Consider the following 26,141-nt stretch of genomic DNA (forward strand, 5'->3'; position numbering starts at 1 on the left):
ATTGAGAATTCTCTGTTTAGCTCTGTTCCCCATTTTTAATATGGTTATTTGGTTCTCTGGAGTCTAACTTCTTGAGTTTTTTGTATATATTGGACATTGAGGAATCCCACTAAAATCAGGGACTAGACAAGGCTGCCCACTCTCTCCCTACCTATTCAATATTGTACTTGAAGTCCTAGCCAGAGCAATTAGGCAACAAAAGGAGATCAAAGGGATACAAATTGGAAGGGAAGAGGTCAGAATATCACTATTTGCAGATGATATGATAGTATACTTAAGTGACCCCAAAAATTCTACCAGAGAACTCCTACAACTGATAAACAACTTCAGCAACGTGGCTGGATATAAAATTCACTCAAACAAATCAGTAGCCTTCCTATACTCATAGGCTGAGAAAGAAATTAGGAATAGTCACAAATAATATAAAATACCTTGGTGTGACTCTGACCAAGGAAGTGGAAGATCTGTAATGACAAGAACTTCAAGTCTCTGAAGAAAGAAATAGAAGACCTCAGAAGATAGATCTCCTATGCTCATGATTGGAAGAACTGATAAAGTAAAAATAGTCATCTTGCTGAAAGCAATCTATAGATTCAATGCAATCCCCATCAAAATTCCAACTCAATTCTTCACAGTTAGAAAGAGAAATTCTCAAATTCATTTGGAATAACAAAAATCCCAAGATAGTGAAAACTATTCTCAACAATAAAAGAACTTCTGGTGGAATCACCATCCCGGACCTCAAGCTATACTACAGAGCCATAGTGATAAAACTGCATGGTATTGGCACAGTGACAGGCAGGTAGATCAGTGGAACAGAATTGAAGACCCAGAAATGAACCCATACAACTATGGTCATTTGATCTTTGACAAGGAAGCTAAAACCATCCAGTGAAAAAAGACAGCATTTTCAACAAATGGTGCTGTCTCAACTGCCGGTTAACATGTAGAAGAATGCAAATTGATCCATTCTCATCTCCTTGTACAAAGCTCAAGTCCAAGTGGATCAAGGACCTCCACATAAAACCAGATACACTAAATCTAATAGAAGAGAAAGTGGGGAAAAGTCTTGAACAGATGGGCACAGGGGAAATTTTCCTGAACAGAACACCAGTAGCTTATGCTCTAAGATCAAGAATTGACAAGTGGAACCTCATAAAATTGCAAAGCTTTTGTAAGGCAAAGGACACTGTCAGTAAGACAAAATGGCAACCAACAAATTGGGAAAAGATCTTTACCAATCCTACTTCAGTTTTTATTGCCGTAATAATACATTGACCAAGTCCAACTTGGGGGATTGAATGGGTTTATTAAGCCTTTAGGTGATACTCTACCATGAAGGGAAGACAGGGCTGGAACTGAAGGAGAAATCATGCAGGAAGGATGCTTTTTGGGTTGCTCAGCCACTTATTGTATGTAGTCCAGGCCTACCTGCCTAGGGGTAGCTCTGAAAACAGTAGGCAGAATCCCCACCCCCACCAATCTCCTGTGAAGAAGATGCTTCCAAGGTGTGCCCGCAGCTCAACCTGTCAATCAAACTGGAGGCAGTTCTTCTATTGAGCTTCCCTCTTCTCAGGTGAGTCCAGTTGATACCCCACCTCAAGACTCATCATCGCCTCATCTAAAGTCTTTACTATGTGACTCAGGTAGACAATTTATATTTGAAGTCTATTTGATTCCCATCAGTTTTGCAAAGACCAGGCATGAGGCTGTTCTGAGGGCAGTGACTACCATACTATGTTTTGTTCAGTGTATCTCCTTCACAGAGTTCAAGCCTCTTTCTGCTACCCCTTCCCTTCCTCTGGGTTTGCAAAACATGCCAGTTTGTGATGAAGCCTTTCTAGACAGGAACCTTTGTACCCCTGGTGGCAGTCTATTGCTTTCCGACGGTTCAAGTAAAATCGTAATTATAGCCTTCCCTGTGGCATGATGTGACAGAACAGAACGAGTCAAATTGCTAAGGCCATTCCAATGTACTTGCTACAAGTTCATTCACATTTGAAGAAATGAACCTAAAATGTATCTTTCTCTTAAGGCAGTTTGATAGGAATGAGAAATGCAAGAAGCAGCTAACTACAGGCCCTCCCAGTCATGCCACAGATACCTTTTACAGAGCAGAATTGAATAGGAACAGATTTACCTGTATGTCCCATTCAGATTGAATGAATGCCCTGTGTGTCAGTAGTCAATATATACTTCCCTCATAATTTTAATCACCTAGGTCTGTTCTTTTCAATAATTGACTTTTCCTCCTAAAGCTTAATCTTTGTTCTTAAAAAAAAAAAAAACCTTGTGTGGGGAGGACATGTTGGACACAGGTGTGTACAGTTTGCACACACATGTACACATGTTGAGACCAGAGGTTGAAATCAGGTATTCTCGATTAATATTACCATGATGTTTTTTTATTAGAGCCAGGGCCTCTCACTTAGCTTGTAGCTCACAGATTGGCTGGCTACAGGAGCTCTAGACATCTACCTACCTAGCTTTCCAGCACCATGATCATAGGCATGTAGCTTTTTATCCTTACACTGAGGAGTGGAACTTGAGTCCTCATGTAGCAAGCAAGCACTTTAGTGGTTGAGCTGTCTCCCAAACCCATAACCACTGTCTTTTAATACCTTCTTGTAAGGAGCTGTGGTGATGGGAGGGTTAGGAGGTCTAGCCCTGCTGGAGGGAGTAACACCACTGGATTTCTGGGGGTGAGCTTTAAGATAAAAAGCCTTGCCTGTCTCCAGTCTTCATTCTCTGCTTCATGCTCATGGTGAGATGTTACCTCTCAGCTTCCTGCTTCTGCAGCAATGCTTGCTACTTTCTGCCATGCTGTCTCTAAGTTATCTTGGCCACAGAGTTTTATTTCAGCAACAGAGATATATCTACTACGAGAGCACCTTGTATAACCAAATAGTATGTGAATGTTAAATTCATTCCCAGATTGAAAACTTGCATTGTAATATGTGGCAAATGACTGGTCAATTTATCAGACATGACAGGTTATACACGCATAGCTATGTTGACCCTTGAGCCACAGAAGAACAGTGCAGTTTACCCGACCACCTGTGGTGCTGCCGTGAAGGCCGGAGATGAGCACAACCTTCTCTCGTTTCTCCCCTCCTTGTCTGCCTCTATTGTGTACAAAGCTCAGCTGACAGAGGACTGCCCACCTGGATCCAGACTCATGGACAGTCACAAAGGATGTCAGTGGAAGTATTAACTGGTCTGTTCCTTCCCTCAGAATTATTAGAATAATTGTGTGTGTAATAGTTTACACAAAACATGCTGAGATCAGCCTGGTAGAGTGGGCCTATAATCTTAGCTATCCAGGAGCCCAAGGCAAGAGAGCCTCAAATTCAAGCCAGCCTGGGCTATAGAGTGAGTTCAAAGCCAAGCCTGGACAGCCAACATAATGAAGCCTTATCTCAAAGTAGGGCTGAGGATGTATCTCAGTGGTAATGCCCTTGCCTAGCATGCATGGAGCCTTAAATTCAGTCTCTAGTACTAAAATAATAATTAATAATAATAGTAATAATAATAATAGCTATAATAATAAAGTAAAAACTCAAAACAAAAACAAACAAGACAACCAGTCAAAGAAGGAAAAAGGATGAGAGCACTGATCAGAAAGATGGAAAACCCAGTTACTGTGAAATAACTCAGGGTACGGCTCTGGGGAAAAGGCACCCTGATAAACCCAGTTACTGTGAAATAACACACTCAGGGTACGGCTCTGGGGAAAAGGCACCCCTCATATATGTTGTGTGTGTGTATACTGTCATAGCAATCAAGCTGCCTCGCAAACCTAAGAAAACACTGTGGAAAACCTGTAACAATGGTTACCAAAAGAGCAATAAGCCATTGTTTTATTAGAAATGTGAATAGGAGGCTATAAAGGTACATTATAGACAGCCTCTGATTGGTTTGATAAACATACCTACTGATGTCACTTAATGGAAAAAGTTCCCTTGTGGAGATGATGCTGGCTCAGCCCTCCTTAGGACCTGATGTTCTCTTCTGCAGCCCAATCTAGTGGTTTGAGAGTTCACACAGCCCTTTCTCAATGAGGCTTTCCCACACCAGTCTGAAAATGCATTTTAGTTCCAGGATACAATCATCCATCTCCCTTTAACTTCAAATCAAGGTGAATATTACTGAGAAAGTCACAACAAGGTGGCATTTCTAATACATAATAATGACATATGCAGGAAATGCACCATTATTGATACATGTGACGCACTGTAAATTGCTTCCATCATCAGAACTAATTGTGGTGATTATTAATGCAGTGTTATGAACTGTCAGAACTGCTGGATGTAATTACATTTGTGCAAATGCTTCATTACCTGCCTAATGAATCTGGCATAGATGCACATGTAAACCACTGTTTTTGTTAACATAATGAAGGACATTTTTTTTTTTTTTTTTTTTTTTTTTGCATAAGCTACTGGTGTAGAACTGCTTTAGCCTGCCTTATGAAAACTTTTACTCTGGTTTATTTTCACACTTGGCAGACAATGCTTATGTAGTGTTGGCTGTTTCAATAATAGCTTCACAAGAGAAACTGTGGTCCATTCTGTTAGCTCCTAAAGACTGGCAGATTCCATGCACTGCTTGGAGGGGGTTAATGACCACAGCACTTACGTTAGGGTTTGCCTCTAAGTAGTTGTAGAGAATGTTGGTGCAGATGGTCAGGTCTCCCAGACTGAAAGGATAGCTTCGGCTCCAGCCCTGGGGACCAAACCTCAGTCTCCCTGCCACAGAGGCATGGAAGTAGCACAGAGAGAAGAGGATGCTTTTAAACTCCTGATCCTTGGAACACATCTCAAGTGTATCCTGAAAGGAAAGACAAGATGTGGCTGATTAACCATCTGGACAGTATATAAGGGCAAAAGCCTAGATTCCCATTACCGCTGTGAATGGCTTCAGAATAATCAGCCATTTGTCCAAAACAAATGGAGACCATTTGGCTTTCCTGAAATGTAAGAGGAAGGCTTTTTTCTTTTTCTTTTTGAGACAGTCTCTCATGTATCCCAGGCTAGCCAGGACTTTGCTATGTAGGCTTGGATGCCCTTGAACTCCAGATCTGCCTCCCCCTGCCTCCCAAATGCTGGGGTTACAGGACTGTGCCACTTGCACCTAGTTTAGCAGGTTTTGGGACCAGTCTCAGGCTTTTGTGCATGCTCCAAACCAAGCAATACCCCTAGCTTGTGTTCCTCTTTAATATCTCTAGGTTCTCTAGAAAATAAGGCCTCTCATTTTAAGGGTGCTAATATTTCTGATATCCTTTCCCCTGGAGAACAGACTTTGGATGACATAATCTTAGAGCCATTATTAGCAGAATTCTAGGCAGTCCCCATTCCTCATTCTTCCCAGTTCCATAGTGACTAAGATCATCTCTGCACATGGTCACCCACTGAAAGACTGTTCCCAAACCTCTTCTGAAGCCATAGGTGCCACATAAGTAAGGTTTCACTGACAGATTTTGAGCAGAAGTGATTGGCATAATTTCCCTTCCATGTCATTTGCCTACGATGAGGACTTGGCTTGTTTACATCACTTTTTTCTGTGACAAACAATGATGACCAGACAAACCTGACACTCCTCTGGTCAGGTTTGGTGGGGGTACAGATCAGCAGGGTGTGGTATGAGAGCACCTGGCCATAGTCACTAAAATCTGACTCTCTGGGCACTTATGTGCTCCTAGGGCTTCAGCCTAGTACCTCACTCATGCATGCTAGCGCTCCAGTGCTCAGCTTCATTTCCAGGCCTGCTCCTCCTCTGTATCACATCAGTTTAGTCCATACATTAATTAACCCAGGACACAGGACCTTCCAATGAACTGAGGAAGAATTATTGTTGAAATGACTGAGTAGCATATGGAGCTCAGTGTGTGGACTAGATCTGCAGGATTTCTGTATGTCAAGGGAGAGGCTGGGTCCTAGTAAGCCACATTGACACAACCAAGGCCCCCATCAGCAGTCCAATACCAAGATACCAGACCTACTTCTAAGAAGTACTCTAGCCATTCTCAAGTTCATCCAACAAGAAAGATAAGTCAAGGATAGGGCCCAGGCTGAACCTTCCTGCCTACCCTCCTTCGAGATGCCCAACCACACCCAGTTCATATTTAAAATGGCTCTAATCACTTTGGTCACATACCAAGGCTATTTAGGAACAGCGAGAGAAATCCATGTCTGGCATCCCAGAGGACTTCTGGGTTGAGTTTGCTGCCATGGCCCATCACCAGGGGAGTGTGCCACCTCTGCTAATAACACCTGCAGTGGAATTGGCTTTGCTAAATATAGTTTCATAATCGCCTGGCTACATGTAGTTTAGAGCCAAGAAGATCTCTTAAGTTGCATTAAGTTAGACTGGTTTTAGGTGGTTCATGGGGATAAAGCTGTGTGATAACCAAAAATAAAAATTTCTACAAGTAAACATCAAAAAAAGGCAAGATGGTAAAAGAAGATAAATGCTATAATTTTTAAGGCTGTAAAAAATGTTACCTGTGTCTGGTATTTCTAAGAAACAAATTATATTTGAAATTTCATATCAGAACTATAGAACTATAATCTAACAAGATACTAAGTAGCCACTTGTATTAATCACATAAAAACCCAAAGTACTACACAAAGCACACTAATTCAATCTATTATCATAAGCAATTTGGTTTTATCTTCAGTGTTAAAAAAAAAAAGTCAGTGCCCATTGGGTTATTATATTCTACCAGTATAAGCATTATATGAAGAGAATGTGAGCCAGGCATATCTGACAATGTAGACCTGTCCATTCTATATTTTGAAATAGTTGTACATTTATACAACAACTGATGAGCAAATGGGCATCAGAAAACAGCCAGGCTTGGGTGCAGCACAGTTGGCAGAATGCTTGCCTATCCTGCACAAAGCCCTGGATTTCATCCCCAGCACTGTGTGAATGGGACATGGTGGGGCAGCACATTGGTGGCAAAGGCAGGAAGGTGAAAAGTCCAGCATTGCCTCAGCTACAAAGGAAGTTAAGGCAAGCCTACACAAAACCATGCCAAGAAGACACAGTATAAATTCAAAAAGGAAGGAAAGAAGGAAGGAAGGAAAAACCACACAATTAGGATTGTTAACAGGAAACAGGTACCATCATTGATCTGTCAAATTGTGTAGCTAGTACACTTCTTCTGTCTGTACAGGCACGTTTCCCAGAAAAAGGAATCTATACTCTCACTCTGAAAACATCATGGTCTGTTTGTTTGAAAAGAACCCCAAATAGCAGTTCTTTATGATATCTCCAAAGGCAAATATTCTTGAGCTAAAAGCTGTGTAGGTTGGTAGCATCTTGCCAGAAATGGTTCTTTTGTCATCTTGTCTCCCAATGATCAGATTTGCAGAAACATTCTGAAATGTTTGCCGGGAGCAAAATACTGACATAAAATTAACTTTATTCATTTGCAGCGAGTATGCCAAAGTTCAGATGTAAATTCTAATTTAAGAAGAAAGATTATAAAGATAGATTTAGGGTGTAGGGTGATGGTTTGGTGAATAAGGAATCACATAGTGAAAGACTTGAGTTCAAATCTCCAACACTTATATAGAGGTATAAGTAACAATGTGGACCTGTAACCCCAGCGTTTCAGGATGGAGATAAGGTGGATCATAGGAGCTTGCTAGCCAATAGTGTAGTCAAAAATAGCAAGCTTCAGGTTCAGTGAAAGACTCTATCTAAGAGATAAGGTAAAAAGATTGAAGAAGACACCTGGCACTATCCTCTGGCCTCAACATGGTGTATGTTGCTAAACACATGAATGAATACATTTCCTATGCATATAACCATGAGCTGCACACATATGCATAGAACCATGAGCTGCACACATGTGCAATGTGCTCACACATGCATAGAACATGAGCTGCACACATGTGCAGTGCGCTCACACATGCATAGAACCATGAGCTGCACACATGTGCAATGCGCTCACACATGCATTTCCCCCTCCTCCCAAAAAACCCTATAGACTTAAGGCAACATGATTAACTTTGGCTTATGAAGTGAGTCCAGTTCTCTGCTATGTGTTTTTCAAATTCTGTAGTTTTTATTTTCTGTAGTTGTCTATGGTCAACTATAGCCCAAACAATATTAAATAGAAAATGCAAGAAACAGTTCTTATGTTTTAAATTGCTTGTTACATTATAGTGTTATGACTGTTCCGTTTTACCATTGTTAACCCCTTACTGTGATAAATTTGGAAGTTAAATTTTATCATACATATATATGTATTATATGTGTATGCATAGATATATATATATGTATGTGTAGATGTATGTATAGATATATGTATACTATATATGTATATATATATACATATATGCATGCATGCATGTATGTATGACCACATACATAATCTATGAAGGATTTAGTATTACCTCAGATTCCAGTTTCTATTGAGCATCTTGGTACACGTGCTACATGGAAAATGACTGAAACATTAATTTACGGGATGTGTCTTTGCAAGAAAACAAACATGTTCCTTTTGTCAGTTCTTGTTCCTGCTTTCAGTCTTCTGTTGGGCATGCACATGGGCCTGCTACTCTATCCATAACCTATGGACTCGGAAAAGTGATGTAACTATGAGGATACACATGAGGATGAGTGGGTGACAACACTGTGGTGACCCAGATGAGCTTTGAAGAGTGTGATATTTACTCTCTGTCACTGATAAAACATGGTGACCAAGTCCATATTATAGACTTGGAACTATTTTAGCCTATAGTTCCAAGGCCATAGAAGTCCATGCTGCTTGGGAGTTAAGACAGCAAGCTGCAGAGTAAACAGAGAGCTAAGAGAACACAACCACAGTCAGGAAGCAGAGGGAGCAAGCTGGAAGTGGGGCCAGGTTATAAACTCTCAGAGCCGACCCCAGTGACAGAACTTTTCCATTACCCCCTGTAAGCTCCACAAACAGCGACATCAATTGGGGACTAGGTGTGGAGCCCGCAGACATCATTTCTCATTTAAACTGCAAGGGTCTTGCCTCTAGAACTCTTGTGTATCAGGAACATTTCCCACCTTGTTTAAACCAGTGTTGTCTCTTTAAGAACATCTTTAAAAAATAAAACAAAACCAACCCACCAACTCTGATTTTGATAAAAAAGTTCCAGGAGCCTATCTACAGCCAGCCAGGGGTGCAAGTGACTGCCTTCTAAAGAGATGTGTGACAGTCAGGTTGATAGGATCCAGAATCACCTATAAGACAAGCCTCTGGAAATGCCTGTGAAAGCTTATCTAGATTAGGATAGCCAAGGTGGGGAGACCCAGACTAAATGTGGGGAGTTCCATTCAATGGGCGGGTCTCAGACACACATAAAATGGAGACACAAGACAGAGAATAAACATTTACTGCTTTCTGCTTCATGACTATGGACTCAGTGTGGCAGGGTACCTCTTGTTCCTGCTGATATCTTCCGTGCCATGATAGACTGTGTGCCTGGAGCTAGAAGCCAAGCAGCTCTGGTCGGGGTCTTTTATCACAGCAACAGGAGAAGTATCTAGGACACAAGCTGAACAAAACTGTGTTTTGTTTCAGACATAATGGCAAACCAACATCTTTGAACCTTTACTTTCCTTTAATGGGTTGTTCAAGTGGGCTTAAAGGTACACGCGAACAGATAATTATTTCTTTTTGTTTTTTAGGGTTAACTAAGTCTTAGTTTTCAAGAGTTCTTTTCCTATTATAAAGACATTTTCTTCTTTAAAGTTATTAAAAGCATTTCAACAAATGTACCTTTCAATGATGTATGTAGTCATACAGATGACAGTTGGAAGGGCCACATGTCCTTGATAAGAGCACGTGTTCTTAGGTATTCACAGACACTTTGGGGAAATCTTTCCCTATCAGCATAGTTTGGGAATGTGCACTTCCCTAGCCAGATCATCCAAAGTTGCAATCTGTAGTGGTTTGAACAGGTATGGCCCCCATAGACTCATATGTTTGAATGCCTGGCCCTTATGGAGTAGCACTATTAAAAGATGCAGCCTCCTTAGAAGAAGTGTGTCACTATGGGGGTGGGGGGGGCTTTGAGGTCCCCTCTGCCCTAGCTATGCCCAGTGTGGCACACAGTTGCTTCTGCTGCCTGCAGATCAAGATGTAGAACTCTCAGCTCCTTCTCCAGCACCATATCTGGCTGTATGATGCCGTGCTTCCTGCTATGATGGTAATGGACTGAGCCTTTGAAACTGAAAGCCAGACCAAATTAAATGTTTTCCTGTATCAATTTTGCCTTGGTCATGTCATCTCTTCACAGCAATAGGAACTCTAAGACACACCCTTTTCACCAAAAAGCCAAAGGATAACTGAACAAAAGCATATTTTTTTATAAAAGGTTTATTTTTATGTATCAGGACAAGTATCTCAGAGGACTATATAAATCTGTAACTACATCAAATTCCTATTGTATGAGTATATTTAGAAAGAGCTGCATATTACAAATATTTAACATTCAACAAGATTTTTTGAGTGCCTACTGTTTACACAGTTTTCTTTATAATATGCTGTAAATTACTTATTTAAGTAAATAGTAATTGTTTTCATCAACATTTTACTCTAAAGGAAGCCATTCAATATTATTCCCTCAACAAATGTGGTATTGACCCTAAAAGGTACAAGAAGAAAGTTAAATGTATTGGTGTGTTTTGTGAAAAATAATATTCCTACAGTACATTTAGTATTCATCACCAAATCATCCTTCCTTCTTCGGGCTATTTGTTTATCAAAGCTTTCCAAGACGTTAGAAGAATAGCAATGCAGAACAATGCCAGGAAAGGAATCTCAAAGGCTGGATTATGATCCAGCAAGATGTAACAGTTTGGGTGAAGAAAATGATTGTAATTGAATTAATATTAACTTTTATACAGTATTTTTTGGGAAGAAAACAAAACTACACTAAGCTTCAGTGTGAAATGCACTGTACAGGCTGCTGTGTTTTAGTGCCCACTTGCTTGATGGTGATGTTATTTGGGGAGGTTATGGACCATTTGGAAAGTGGAGCACAGTGGGAGGTAGTAGGTCACTAGGGGACCACTAATGTATAAGGATAAGTATCTCAGAGGACTATAATATTATAGCCCAACCTTGGTTCCTCAGATGCCTGCCTTCCTCCCTCCATTTCCTGCCCCCTCCGTCTCTCCATCTCTCCCACCCTCATCACTTTTCTTTCTGACCCTGGCATGTAGTAAGGAGTACCAGCATCAAACCTCTGGGGTAATGGGTGGAACCCTAGTTACCATGCCTTCCCAGCTACCAGGGAGGGTGTCTCCCTAAACTGTGAGCTAGGATAAATTCTTAACTCTTCAGTTGCTTCTCATCAGGTGGCAAGTCCCTACTATAGGGTTTATGTTGGATATACTATCAAAGCCAAGTCTATAAGCATCATATTGACACTGTACCAAACACATCAGATACATACTACAGAAGCAGGGTCTCAAAGTTACCTAGGTTGTACTATATTTTCTTAATTTTAGATGAAACAAAGATGTATTCATAGTCATTAAAATAGCAACAGGGAAATTTTCCAAAGAGTAATACACATGAAGATAGAATGGGGGGAAGAGGAAGGGCACTATCTAGAGGGGGTAAGAAAGAGGAATAAGAGTAACCAGGGATGGATATAATCACGGTACACTATATACATGCATGAGCATGTCACAGGGAAAGCCATTCCTTTATGCATAATCAACATACACCAGTTTAAAAAGAAAAAAAAACGTAATGCCTATGAGCACATGTGGGCACATGTACACACACACACACACACACACACATGTACACACACACACACATGTACACTTGCACACACACATACACAGATATTTCACTTCAACATGAGTTGAGGAAGGCCCTACTGTCTCTTGGGAAGATAGGAACTTTGTTGTTAGACCAGCTGCATCTGCTTTCTTACCTGGTCAAAGTTGTACAGAGCGGCATGTAGGTTAGCCAGCATTCCTGTGGGGGGCTCGTTAGTGATCTTAATGGAATTTTCCAGGAGGCCTTGAGGGATGACCGGCTCCTGTTGGGATGGTGCAGTCTCAGCACTCAGGAACACTCTGTAATCTCTGTGGCTTCTTTGACTGAATTTTTCAAGGAGTTTCTCCAGAGTCCCCAGCCACTTGGCTACCAGATGAACATTCTGCAAGACAGCAGGGCTTGTGACTCCTGTGGTATTTCAGGACAGGACCTGGATTATAGCACTAGAACTTTTTCCTGTATATGCACATGTTGCCAACTCAGAGAACCATGACGTGTTTCTGGCCTTGAATTCACAGAGATCTGTGTGCCTTTGCTTCCTAGTGCTAGAATTAAATGCATCATGCCGTTTTGTTTTTATACAGAAAAACAAAAGCAAACATCGAGACAGATTGGGACACGAACCATACTGAATCCTATAAAATCACGGTCGGTTGTCATAAAGCCATGGCCCCAGTCCATGTGTCCTATTTCACACAGTGACCCACCAGTCACTTCTCCCTATAACTTTTCTAAGTTCAGGCCCAATTGCTGAGACATATCTGGGTTAGCTTAATTAAATATAAGCTCTAACAGGCATAAAAGAACCTGACCCATTACTTCATTTGGAACCCTCCTCTATTGAAACTCCTCATTAGCATGTAGACTCAAATGATGTAAGAGAAGAAGAGAGCTACACTCTCTTTGTAAGATGCTCTGTGTATTCCTAACTCTATTTCTTTTTTGTTTTGTTTTGTTTTTTCGAGACAGGGTTTCTCTGTGTATACCTGGCTGTCCTGGAACTCACTCTGTAGATCAGGCTGGTCTTGAACTCAGAAATCCACCTGCCTCTGCCTCCCAAGTGCTAGGATTAAAGGTGTGCGCCACCACCGCCTGGCCTCCTAACTCTATTTCTTAAATCCTAGCATAGTCAATAAATTTACCTCTCCCCCAAAGACACATACCTTCTCTTCTTTTCTCATTTCCTCTCCCTCTTTCTCTCCCTCTCCCTCCCTCTCTCCCTCTCTCCCTCTCCTTCCCTCTCTCCCTCTCTTCCTCTCTCTCTCTCTCATAAACACAGAGCATGATTTTTTGCTTTCAGTTTCATGAATTACAAATTTGATCTTTTAATGCTCTTTAATTTATTAGTACTTGCAGTGTGTGTGTGTGTGCTTGTATGCTAATACACATGTGTGTGTGTGTGCATATGCATGCTTATGTGCATGCAGGTGTGCATGTATGTCAGAGATGATTCCTTCCATGATGGGTTGTAGGTATTGAAATCACATTGTCAGCTTTGTAAGGCAGGAGCTTTTACCCACTGAGCCATCTCATTATTCCTGAAGAAGTTTTGATATGGTGATTGAAATATTCCTACATATATGTGATTATTTCCAAAAGAGGAAAAAAAAACAGAAATAATGACAGCTCAAAAATGGGGAGTCGGATATAGAAGGGAAAGGTAACAAAAGCATTCTCTCAAATATGTGTGCAAAAAGATGTGCCACTCTGCCTCATATGTATTACACACTTTCATTCCAGTGGTAAACACTGAGCAGCAAGGCATTCTGGGTGAGCTGTGTCCCCTCCAGAGTAGGTGAGCTGAAGCTTGAATCGGACCTCACAGTGTGACCAGATTTAGATACAGAGTTCTTTAAAAGGACAATTAAGGCCGAATTCGCCCAAGCAACCCAATACAACAGTGTCTAGGATTAGGTCTGGAAAAAAGGAAAATCATATTCAGACGTCCACCTTACTTCAGGAACAGAGAACTCAGAAGAAACTAAGACTTCCATCTCAGACTTCCAGCCACATCAATTGTGAGGAATTAAGCATGTACTAATTAAGTGAGCCAGCCTAGGATGCTCTGGTTGAGCAGGGCTGGAACATTAATCTAGGAGGAGGAAGGATAAGAGCTCAGTTTATTCTGCATGCTTGCTATTAGCTTATGAGACCACATCACACCTAATTACACCACTCATGAAAGTGAGGGTCACATAAAGTAACAAAATCTATTCTTCTGTTTCATTTATTTCCCCAGATGCTATCTAATTTAAAATTTGCATGAAACAAATGTAAGAATAGGTTAGGCAATGACTTTGGGGACCAAAAAGCCTGGGCAATGATTATGTAACCCTCATATCTTTAATACCACCCATTGTGTTCATGAGAAATCATTTTAACACTTGTTGGGTTCACTCACAAGTCATCTGGTATACCTATGAGACACTCAGTTGCCACCCTGTCTTGATTGTGGACTCCAATAAAAGGCTAACAATACTCTGATGATGGAGGTTGTGTTTGTTTATGGTAACAATCATTTTAGGGGTTGTGTAGAAATTAGTTGACATGTACATCCATATTGAAACCTTATGCAGATATAACTTATTATAAATTATAAGCAATGTAAGAGGCTCCTATTATGTGAGTTTAGTCTTCCTTTAAAGTCTTGCCTTTTATCTACCAAAGGGATTTTAGAACCCTTAGAAACCAGAACAGCTGAAGGCCTGACAAGGTCTCTCCTTTCCATCTACTGTTGTATGGTTAGATAGGTGGATAGTAGGCACATTTAGCTAAACAGATTCTACTTTGCATCTTCAGGTGTAGAATAGAAATCTCAAAGCAGGCACATGATGTAACAAAGTCTTTCAAGATTTCTTTATTAAGATAAACTTACAACTTGAATTTTAGGTGCTAACTGGAAGCTTACATAGGTATCCAAACAGGAGAAACTATTTACTTTGAGCCACTGGTTCTTTGAGGATGACCATATACTTGTAGCTTTGTCTATGGTCTGAGCTTTTGGATGCATGAGGACTTGTATGCATGAGACTCTGTAACCTATACAAGACTTTGATGTACACGCCATGTATGAGCAACCACTGTGCTTCTGAGAACTGATCCCTCTACTGTTACCCAGTTGACTCTGAGCCTCACAAGGAGGCACACTGTTCCAAGTTCCCAAGGTCTAAATGATATGTCATCTATGCAGAAAGCATCATCAATTCAGAATGGTACTTCTTGCAGACAGAATACTGCCTGTTTTTTATGGGCAGTTTCTGCATGAATCCAGGTCTATGCCAAGCAGAAATGTGCATCAAACCTCTATACTGGAGACACTAGGGAAAGCCAATGCTGGACTTTGGAGGAGAGTGGCCATGTAGCTAGTTTAAAGCTAGGTTGGTATTAAGCAGTAACTATACCATTTCCATCTCTGTGGGCCAATCCAAGACTCACTTTCCTTACCTCTAGGAAGAGAACATCACTGACCTTAGAGCTTTGCTATAGTGACGGGAGTGTTCCATGAATTGCCTGTTCAAGAACCTTTGGCTGATACACACCAAATGTCCAACATGCTTACAGATAGCATTGCTGTAGGAACCAGTCCAGCTCTCTGGTCCCTCAGAGCTGACCTGTGTTCTGAGGCTCTTATTAGAGTCTTAGGCCAAAAAGATTACCTGGAGGACACTGCACTATAGAATATTAGACCTGTGTGTGTGTGTGTGTGTGTGCCCTAGATAGGACTACAGTAGTTGTCTACTTCAGTTTTTCAATTTACAAACAAACAGAAGGCTACATGACTACTTAAGGGCTGAGTAGAATTGTAGAAGTATATAATTTATATATGTGTGAGAGTGTATATATATTACATATATATGTATATTGTACAATGTATACAATGTACATATATACAATGTTCTGTGAAATTTGAAATGATACACAGCTTCTAATACTATGAAATTAGTGTTCGAAATCAGGCATTCTCACTGGCCTGCCCTTGGGGACCCAGCAGCTTACATCATGACCTGTCATGGCCAGGTACACCAGGTGCTGCACATAGAAGAGCCCCCAGCTACCCAGTGCTTGTGTGCTAGCTTTGCACATACACACTCTCTCTTTCTTTCTGTCTCTCACCCTCTCTCTCCCTCTCCTCATCCCTTCTTTTTCTCCATGTGCTTTCTCTTCTCTCCTCCCATTCCTTCTCTTTATCTTCCTGTCTGTCTGCCTGTTTGCCTCTATCTCTCCCTCACGCCCCGACTCTGAGAGGGCCTTTTGCTCTTCCCTCCCCCAGTAAACCTCTTACACTAGATTCATTGCATGGTGTAGTTTCTCATCTGCACAGCACAGCCAGCTAAAGGTGCACTCACCCCTTGCCTCTTATATCCTACCAATCAGCATAGCCATCTCTACTAGCCTGCTTATTCTCATTCCTTCCTCACTGATGAATGTGTGGAGGGTCTGCAGTAACTCTGAGCTTGAATAAGGGCCTTGCTCTGCTGGGCAGGACAGTACAGCAAGGCCCATCCTATGGGTTCACACTGGGTGTCTTTCCACGAAAGCTTCATACTCACCTGAAGGATGACCCAGTGTCCTCCAGTGGCAGCTTTCTCCAGCGCCATTTCCGCCACTAGTTCCTGACCTTGCCCTAGAGACACATTGTGGAATTTTCCAGAGTCAGTCGTAAATCCCAGTCTTTTGCCTGTTGGAGAATTGGGATGGAGAGGAGACAGATGTTAACTTGAGAGGGGAGTCCGGAATTTTTAGGCCTAATGTAAGTCTGTGGTCACAGCTGCCACCTGATATGTTACCTTCCTACGGAATCCTAATGACCTCCCTATTGTTTCCAATGGCATTATTTTGCGCTTTCTCCAGATGCCTCCCTACATGCATTTTGAAAAGCCTGTGGAAGTCGGCTCCTTTGGTTTTATGATAATGAAGCTTTTGACATTTTGATAGATGGCAGCATTGTTAGGGAGCTTTCTAAACTCCTGCAGGAGTAGGAGTTTTTCCCCTCAGAGAAAGGAGCAACATGTGGTAGAAATTGCATCCGTTTTGAAGGGATTGGCTCATTGGGTAAATGTACTGGCTCTCACCTTGTGAGGCTGCATTTAAATGGAGCCCAGGCAGGTCACAGCTACATTAACCTGGTATTCCTGGAGCAGGCTGTGGGGGTTGTAATCCAGAGCACCGAGCAACGGTGCCTCATACAATTGAATAGACTTGCCCTAATGACCATTATTTAGTCACAGGGGGTACGAGATTACATGAGCATGGAGAAAATTGCCCTCTGGCCCTCATATCGTCAAAAGGTGGAAAACAGTACAAAAGAACCTTGCATTATGCCAACCAGATGAATGTTCTGTTGGAGAAATGCTCCGGACTACTGTGTTGTTAGTTTTGCATTTTCTGCACACCCAATCTCCAACAAATGGGGCGGGGTTGGGGGGATAACTGAACAGAAAGGGTGGGCCGGAGCTGCAGACCGGAGGGAGGACAGTGAGCCCGCTGGCTACTCACCGAGCACCTCTAAGTCTTTAAGGGCATCAACACCTGGAGACAGGATGAAGAACACTGGGGTGCTCCGGCTGCTTTCTTCAAATGCTTTACCCAGATCCAATCTAGTCCTCTCCACATACTTTGTACCTAGCTTCTCTTCTACAAAATTTCTGTTTAAGAAAAGAACAGGCAAAACTGGAACACAAGAAAAACAACAGCAACCCTCTCCCAAGAAAGAAAAGCCTGCGTTTTCAATGTGAAAAGTGTCACTGCTTGGGTAAACTCCATTTGAAGCACAAGAAAGGAACAAACAGTGTTTACGTTAAGAGGTGTCCTTCTTAGGAGAGCCTCAGGAATCCAAGTAGCTTTATGCAGGCAGTGACCACTGAAACTGTCTCTGACTTTAGACACTGACATCCAGAGGCCTACATTGCATTTTGGGGTCCTCTTCTGAGCAACATCAGCTGTCTACATATGCTCTGTAGCCCCCAAACCTCCTGCCTGCCGCATTCCTCCATCACTTATTAACAGTTCATTAGATTTGCCACAGTGCAATTTTCCAGCCTGCTGGGCTTCCCATGAATATACAAATGCTTTTGGGAGAGTTTCTAACAGGGGAGTGCAATTAAGCAGGAGTTATTTTCCAGTAGCATCGGATCTAACAGAAAGCAAGTACAGCAAAGCAGAATGAATCTGTAAAGCAGTGTTCCACAGAGGCCTGTGCAGAGGGAAAAATTGGTCAAACTAGACAAAGCAAAGGAAGAGAAGCACATGGTTACTGTGGAAGAAACGCAGCTCACACACAGGGAATGAAGCTGAAGAACACTTTGGAAGGTGAATTCAAATTAAGAGAAGTGGTATGAATTGAACAGCATATTACTATTTAGAGGTCAAGAGAGCAGAGGAAAGGACCCTGAAACTGTCCTATAGTTTGTGGTTTCTGCTTTTAAAGTGTGGTGACCGTAAAGTTACAGGGCCATGAGTGAAGGCAGCTTCCTTTTTATTTGAGAGGCAAAAACCTTCTGAGCCAACATACAGCCAGTAACAGAGGTGATGGGAATCGACCATCCATGCTCCCGACCACATCATTCTGCTGATACCCAGACCTTCCACGAATATCAGCACAGATCCTCATCCCTCATACTCAATTCAGCATCATGCTGTTCGGAAGGATGTGCTGAGTCTGCATATAAACCAGCTCACCATTGAGTGGTCAGCCACGTTTAACAGTAACAGGGATTTTAGAAATGAGATCTTAGCAGGATTTCTCCTTAGTCCTAGAACCCAGCATCTGCCGTGATAATCGGCATTGCTGAAAAGGCTGAAAAGGCACATTGCTCACCTCAGGGCATATGTCATCCTGTCAGGCCGCACTGCTCTCAAAATAATCAATTTCTGTATTAAACTTTTCTTCTTCCATTCTTGCGGTAACTTTTCTTTTTCTGGACACTCTGACTCTACCCATTTCCTCCACTGCTTGGCAGATCCTTCCACATCTCGGTCTAGGCCTCGGAATTCCTCCATGAGGGCGACTGCCTGCAATACAGCACGAAAAACATACTCCCTGCTTTCTTGCAGGGGATGCCATGAACACAGCTTACGACTTGAGGCCAACACAGGCAGCCTTCTATTCCTCTCAACAATTCATGAATGCTTTCTGTCCTGTTAGACTAAGGGTCAGTGACAACCTCAGGTCTCTGGCCTTGTTGATCTTGGTCAATGAGAAGCCTTGGCAGATGGGTGGGTATGAGTGTCAGTGGTGAGGGTGGGCGTAGCACAGCTTCTTTTCCAGCTCTTTCCTAACTCTGACAAGTTGTCTGTAACTAAGTTCCCTTGCTAAAGGACCCTACCACTTGGCCCCTTCCATTGCCTCACCTCTCAGTAATATTTTAGCAAATGCTTTTTCTTTTCTATTCTTGGTTGACTCTCTTCATAGCCCGCTCCTTGTGCTGTCTGTTTTGTGGGGCCCTGAGTTATAAAATGTTACAAATCCATAATTCTAAAGGGATAATTGAATTAAAAATACAAATTTCTAAAACTACTATCTAGACCAGTCATTTTCAACCCTCCTAATGCCATGACCCTTTTATACAGTTCCTCATTTTATGGTGACCTCCCCAACCATCAAATTACTTGCTGCTAATTCATAACTATAATTTTGCTACTGTTATAAGTTGTAATATAAACATCTGCTATCCAGGATATCTGATATGTGACCCCAGAGGGGCTGTAACCCACAGGTTGAAAATCACTGATCTAGGGGCTGGAAAGAGGGCTCAGCGGTTAAGACTATATTGCTTTAGCATAATATTGAGTTCAGTCCCCAGCATTCACACTGAGCCCCTTAAAGTCACCTGTAAGCCAAGGTTTAGGGAATTCAATGTCCTTTCTAAACTCACTGAGCACCTGCATTAATAGCCATATTCACATACACACACACACACACACATACATACACAGACACATACACATATAGAATACATACACATAATCAAACACATACATACACAAACACATGCATACACATACACACACTCATACACATACATACACATATACAAACATACACACACAGACACACACATACATGCACACACATACACACAAACACACACATAGACATACACACATATACACATACACATACACATTCAAACCATTTTTTTTTAAATCTAAAAAGAAATAAATATACTTTAAAAATAAAGTATATGGGAGCATTTTCTTCTAAGAACAAAAAACCAGAGCAGAACTTAGTGTGTGTTGATTGCTATCCAGGGCCTTAGAGATGAGGAATCAGGGAAGGATTTGACAGAACTGGATATGCCCAACTCTCATGAGAAGAGAGAGGAAAGGGGGGTAACTTAAGAGAGATCAATGCAGAGCATAGAGGCAGTTTTATTGGGAGAGTTGTATAGACACAGGTTGCAGAGAGAAAAAAGTTAGACACTGGTGAAGACAGACCAAGCCAGAAAATCAGAAGGAGCCAGAGGATTAGAACATATTGCCAAAGTTAGTTTGAGGCCAAGCAAAGCAATTCAGTTGTTAAGGCCTAGGTAAAATAGTAAGGCCTAGATGGACTGTTAAGGCCTAGGTAACTGTTACCTGACAGCCTGCCATTTTGTGCTGTTACTTATACTATAAGGAAACTTTCCATATGTTGTTTCTGCTGTTACTAGGAAACTTTCAGTAGACGTGCTTTGTATAGTTACCCACAAAAAGCTTGGACCTGAACCAGCTACCCAAAGTCCTTCCAACACCTGTATATATACTTTTATGGTATTTACTTTTATAAGCTGCTTTAGAATAGACATAAGACAGACACTGCATCAATATTAGAAATTATTTGGAATAAGGCTTCCATTTTGAGTAGTGGTTGAGTAAAGTTTAAGCTCCCAAGACCTCCTTGGGAACTGACATTGTACTTGGCAGAATGAGACATGTACGTGGGTAACTGACATCCTGGTTGGCAACTTAAGGCATGAGTGTTAGATAAGGCAAGTCCTGTGCCATAGTTGAGTAGCCCAACCAATGGGAGCAGGATAAGTACAAAACAAAGACATGTTCCTAAGGAATTCCCCAATCCCTAAATCCTGATTGGTGGAAAAACTTGGGACAAATGTTTGCGGATTTTAGGCTTAAAATCCCTGTAGGATCTTAACTCAGTGTCACGGTTCAGCTTGTGAGTCTGAACTATGGCCCTGATTGATCGATCAGTCCTGAGGTACATGCTCAATAAACTATCCCTGTCTGACTGAGATTGGTGTTCTTGTGGTTTGTGAGGCAACTCCTGGACCCCAACACAGTCAGAAGCTAAAAGAAGGCAGTTTGGATCAGTCAGTGTAGAAAGGACTTGTGAGCCAGAACAATTGAGTTGACCACAGAGAGTTCAGAAAGAGCTAGAAACAGTGAGTTTATTCAGTAGTAAGTCTCAGAGGCCAAAAACATTCAGATTAGATTGCATTGAGGTTAGATGCTTCCAGGACCAAGCCTAAGTTAGCAGACAGAAGCAGTAAGACTCAGACAACAAATATCACACGCTCTGTCCTCCTCCTCCTCCTGCTCCTCCTCCTTCTCTTCATCACCCATCATCATCATTATCATTATTGGGTTTGAGGCAGTTTCTCTGTGTAGTCCTGGCAGCCAATGTGTAGACCAGGCTGGTCTTGAACTCAGAGATCTGCTTGCTTTTGCATCTTAGGACTGGGGTTAAAGGTGTACAACACCACTATCTGGCTAGGCAACCTTATTTTTTGAGAAAGAGTTTTGTTGGATCTGGAGCTAACCGATTTACCTGTATTTGCTGGCCAGAAAGCTCCAGGGATCCTCCTGTCTCTGACTTCCCAGTGCTTGGGTTACAGATGTACTGCTACCACACCTGGATTATGTGGGTGTACTTTATCACTTGCCCCATCTCTTCAACCATAACCTAACCACTCTATAGTAAAAACAAACTACTGTATTTCAAAATCTATTGAGAAAAGGTGGAGAACTATAACAAAAATGAAACATAACAAAGAAACAAGATTTAACTAAATTAAAAAATGATCTTTTATATCCTTTGATTTTTTTATCAATGGTCATGACAGACTTACATAATTACTAATAACTTTTCCTCTCATAAATAGACCAAATGCTCTTTTTTCTTTGGATAAGAAAGTAGACAATGGATAATACAAAGTATCTAGCATGCTTCTATAAAGAGATCTCTACATCATCTTTATGAATTGTCTTTCTACATTAAAGAAGCCCATTTCTTGAAAAAATAAATTAAGAATTGAGAAAGCAAGTTCATTATGTACCTTAACAGCACTCCATGACTGAGCAGTTAGAAAATCAACGGGGCTCGAGTAAGTATGTTCAACTGTGAACCGAAGCAGGAAGTCCAACTCGAGGGGGTGGATCTCATTCCTTCTCAACAAGATCTCAAGAGAACACACATGTGCAAAAGATAAATTGGTTTCCATCAAGATAACAACAGAAGAAGCTGCCACATTAACTGACTTTTGAGAATCCTAGCAGGGTTTATTCTGTGTTTGAAATAGACTCTTAGAGTATGCAGATGATCTCAAACCCAAGCCATCAGTGAATAGAAAACACTTGAGAGGGTTCATGTTTTCCAGTTCCAACACCTACAGCAATGAACAACATATATCAAATGAGCTTTCATATCTATCCCACCCAACTAGCTACTAACAGCATGCTTATTTCATCAGAACCTGGTATCATTTTCTCTTCTTATCATTGACCCTTTTATTTAAGCAAATTCTTAGAAGTTCATGTGAGAACAAAGACAAGTAGAATTCACTGAAAATTGGAGCATGAGGCTTGAATGGAGCTTTCTTTCTTTTTTACTTATTTATTTTGCTAAAGAATTTTAAATTGTATTTTTAATTGGCAAATAATATATATATTTATGGAACAAAATATGATGCTTTAATACATGGTTACATCATAGGATGGTCAGATTAAGCTAACTGATTTATTATATAATATATTAATCATTTTTGAAATTTAATTTTCTAGAAAAACATTAACTTTATATAGTGGGATACTATGCAGCCTAAAGTAGAAATTCAATTAGCAACATGGATGAGTCCATGTGAGATTTTGTTTTAAAGGACCTTAAGAAACTCAGATCTGGACCTCAAAGAACATTTTTGGTAGGGCCTAGAACGTTTGTTTATAGGACCCGAGAAGATGAAACAAGTATCTCTCACTGATGTTTCTTAGCAGGGTGGTTGCCAGTTCTCCAAACCAAAGCACCCTAGGCAAAGGCCATTCCATGCTCAAGTTCTGTGTCAGCAAAAGATTCTGAAAAGGCATTTCTGTTTGCCTTTGGCAGGAAGAAAATGTGCACTAATCTGAGGTGTCAGCCTTGGGTTCCAGGGAAGCTTCAAGTGACTGATGTCCTCACCTGAAAGGCCATCTGGGACAGAAATGTGAGCTTGTCCTTCTCAAACAGTGCCTGGCTGGCATAGAGGAAGGTGGCATGGGTGATGCTCTCTACTAGGGCACAGATGCGCTCCTGAGTATCTTCCACCTTTTCAGCTTGCTCAATGGCTCTGTGGAACAGTGTGTTGAAAGCCTGGAAGGTCAATGTGACTGTTAGAGTAAAGTCATGGTTGAATGTCTAGCTAGCCTCAGATACATAAGGGTACAGCTTACACTCTATCTATTGGAGAGAAGACAAGGTATGACTTTTGGGAGACTTACATCAGCTGTTAAAACACTCTGAGAGTTTGTGCTATACAGAAAGTGGGTTATTGCTGGCTCACACTGCCGTTCCATTTTTAGTTTTTGAGAAAGTAGCATCCTGTTTCCCATGGATCCCCAAACAGCATGTGAAGGAACTGCAACCTCCCCACATTGTTCCCAGTCATACTTCCATAGTAGTATGAGGTGACACCTGTTACAGTTCTAACTCGAATCTCTCTAATCAGTAATGTTGCACATTTGCATATTCTTTTTTTTAAGATTTATTTATTTTATATGTATGAGTACACTGTAGCTGTACAGATGGCTATAAGCCATCATGTGTGTGGCTGCTGGGAATTGAACTCAGGACCTCTGCCAGCCCTGCTTGCTCCAGCATAATTCACTGTAGCTGTCTTCAGATGCACCAGAAGAAGGCATCCGATCTCATCTTGGGTGGTTGTGAGCCACCATGTGGTTGCTGAGATACGAATTCAGGACCTTCGGAAGAGCAGTCAGTGCTCTTACCTGCTGAGCCATCTTACCAGCCCCCATTTTGCATATTCTTGTTGGCCATTTTCATCTCTTTCTTTAGTGAAATTACTATTTAAGTCCTGAGCATATTTTTATCAGGTTATTTGATCTTTAATTCTATCCACTACTTTTGCAATTATGTCCTATGATTATTGTTTTAAAATTATTCTTAGTATTTACTTTATTTCATGTTTTGTCATTTTGAGAATGTGCTGAGTCCTGCTTGGCCATATGGAAGGGATGGAGTGACATGGGTTCCTGCCCCTGGACAGAGCTAGCAGGGCATGGGCCTCCATGAGTGTTGATGGTTGCTGGGCATGAAGCATATATATATATATATATTTCCTTCAGGAAAGATTCTCCCTGCCAAGATTATTAGGGGATGTCCTCTCAGTCAAGGTTAAAGACTTAATGACAATCAGAGACAGCACAAGTCCAGGAAGTAAGGGTGTGGTTAATATCTCAGCAAATGGTGAAGACTGAGACCTTCAGGACAGCCCTTAAGGCTGTAGGAAAGAACTCAGAAAACATGAGTTCACACATATACAGTTTCTCAGCTATACAAAATATAGGGATGCAATATGAATTACATGTGGGGCTTGGTGGAACTAGAAAAACAGAGGCACTGCACTATGAGCCAGCTTGTCAGAAAGATACAAAGGCAGGCAGACACAAAGGCAGGCAAATACATTTCTGAGTTTAAGGTCAGCCTGGGACAGAGTGAATTTAGGTCCAGGCATGGTCAGAATAGTAATAATCTCAGGACTGGATCCCACCCAGCTAAGTTTATTGTTTGTACTTACAAAGGCAGACATCTCTGAATTTATTTGCAATGTTAAAAAAAAAAAAGTACTTGCTGCTTTTTTCTTAAGATTCAAGGGGAATAGAATGCTGATGTGTGGGATGGTCAAGAAGAAACAGAATAAATGACTGAATTGACAAATAAATAGAAGAAGGGGCTTTTGGTCTGTATAAGAAGACCTAACAGAGAGTGATTTTTTTTCTAGCAAGAGCTGAGCTGTCTGGAGATCTCTAGAGAGCAAACACAGCTCTTTTAGAATTTTTTTCTAAAAGGATTTTTATCTTTGGTTGAAAAATCCATGGAGATCAAGCACATCTCTTTTGGAGCCTTTTTTCTAGACTATCCAAGAACTTTTTTATAGCAGCTTTTCTATCTAAAGAGCTTTTAGAAATTTTTTTTTTCTAGCATGAGAACTGCCTTAAGCAGAAAGAGCTATCTGGAGAGACAGCTGTCTTAAACAGACTACAGAGCCAAGCACTATATACAGAGAACTACCCAGGGAGCAATCTTGAGCAGACTACAAGAATGTCATCTTGTACACATGATTTGACTTTGAATCATTCTTTTCAAGATTCTCAAACATACCTTTCCCTTAGGAATCTCTCTCTAAGCAGGCTGGCCCTTGTCAAGGATTCAAGGATGGATAGATTTGTACATATCTGTCTCTCTACATGGATACATTTTAAGTATTAGAGCACAGAACAACTTGCTATTATATATATAGTTATTATATAAATTATATAATTATATATATATATATAATTTTTGTGTGTGAAAGTAAAATTCTATGATGTCAGATGCACAAAATAAATCCTTGCCTCACACATGCTTGTTAAGTGCTGTACTACTGAGCCCTCTGTTATTTATTATTACTAACTTTGGTGTTATTATTACTAATACAGTGTTTAGATGCCAAGGCAACCTCAGGTATTATTAATTAGGTGCTGTCAACCTTGTTTTGTGAGGCAGGGTCTATCACTGGCCTAGAGCTGCTCATTTAGGTACGCTATGTTTTCTGGTTAGCATGCCCAAGGGACTAAGCTGTTTTCACCTCTACCTCCTCTTTTTCCCACCATGCCTGATACCTGATAATAGTGCTGGATAGAAAACACTTTACAGGCAGAGCCATCGTCCAGTCCAAGACTCCTTCAACTTTCACCACCCCAAAAGTCCTAAGTGCTTCCTTAGAGTAATTGCCACCACTGTCCCCACCAGCCCCAGCCCTGTAGACCCACTTCTGTTACTGTAGATTAATCTTGTCTTTTCCCCAATCTCTCACACACAAGACTTCTATGGTGAGCATTCTTCAGTGTCCAATCTCTCACACACAGGACTTCTATGGTGAGCATTCTT

The 26,141-nt window shown here is 41.2% G+C and overlaps 1 protein-coding gene across 13 annotated transcripts in view; it reads right to left on the reverse strand.

The window, feature by feature from the left end:
- Positions 1–26,141, reverse strand: part of Dnah11 (dynein axonemal heavy chain 11) — a 328,931-nt gene that overhangs the window by 20,532 nt on the left and 282,258 nt on the right. For all 13 annotated transcript variants that reach the window (XM_031357847.1, XM_031357834.1, XM_031357836.1 and 10 more), the window contains 7 exons: positions 23,175–23,345; positions 22,060–22,182; positions 18,603–18,796; positions 17,282–17,430; positions 16,336–16,463; positions 11,940–12,167; positions 4,639–4,830 (listed from right to left, as the gene is read on the reverse strand). In XM_031357847.1, the coding sequence (XP_031213707.1) occupies positions 4,639–4,830; positions 11,940–12,167; positions 16,336–16,463; positions 17,282–17,430; positions 18,603–18,796; positions 22,060–22,182; positions 23,175–23,345 (1,185 nt within the window). The remainder of the gene's footprint in view (positions 1–4,638; positions 4,831–11,939; positions 12,168–16,335; positions 16,464–17,281; positions 17,431–18,602; positions 18,797–22,059; positions 22,183–23,174; positions 23,346–26,141) is intronic.

Source organism: Mastomys coucha, unplaced genomic scaffold (genome assembly GCF_008632895.1).
Source record: "Mastomys coucha isolate ucsf_1 unplaced genomic scaffold, UCSF_Mcou_1 pScaffold6, whole genome shotgun sequence".
Lineage (NCBI taxonomy): Eukaryota > Metazoa > Chordata > Mammalia > Rodentia > Muridae > Mastomys > Mastomys coucha.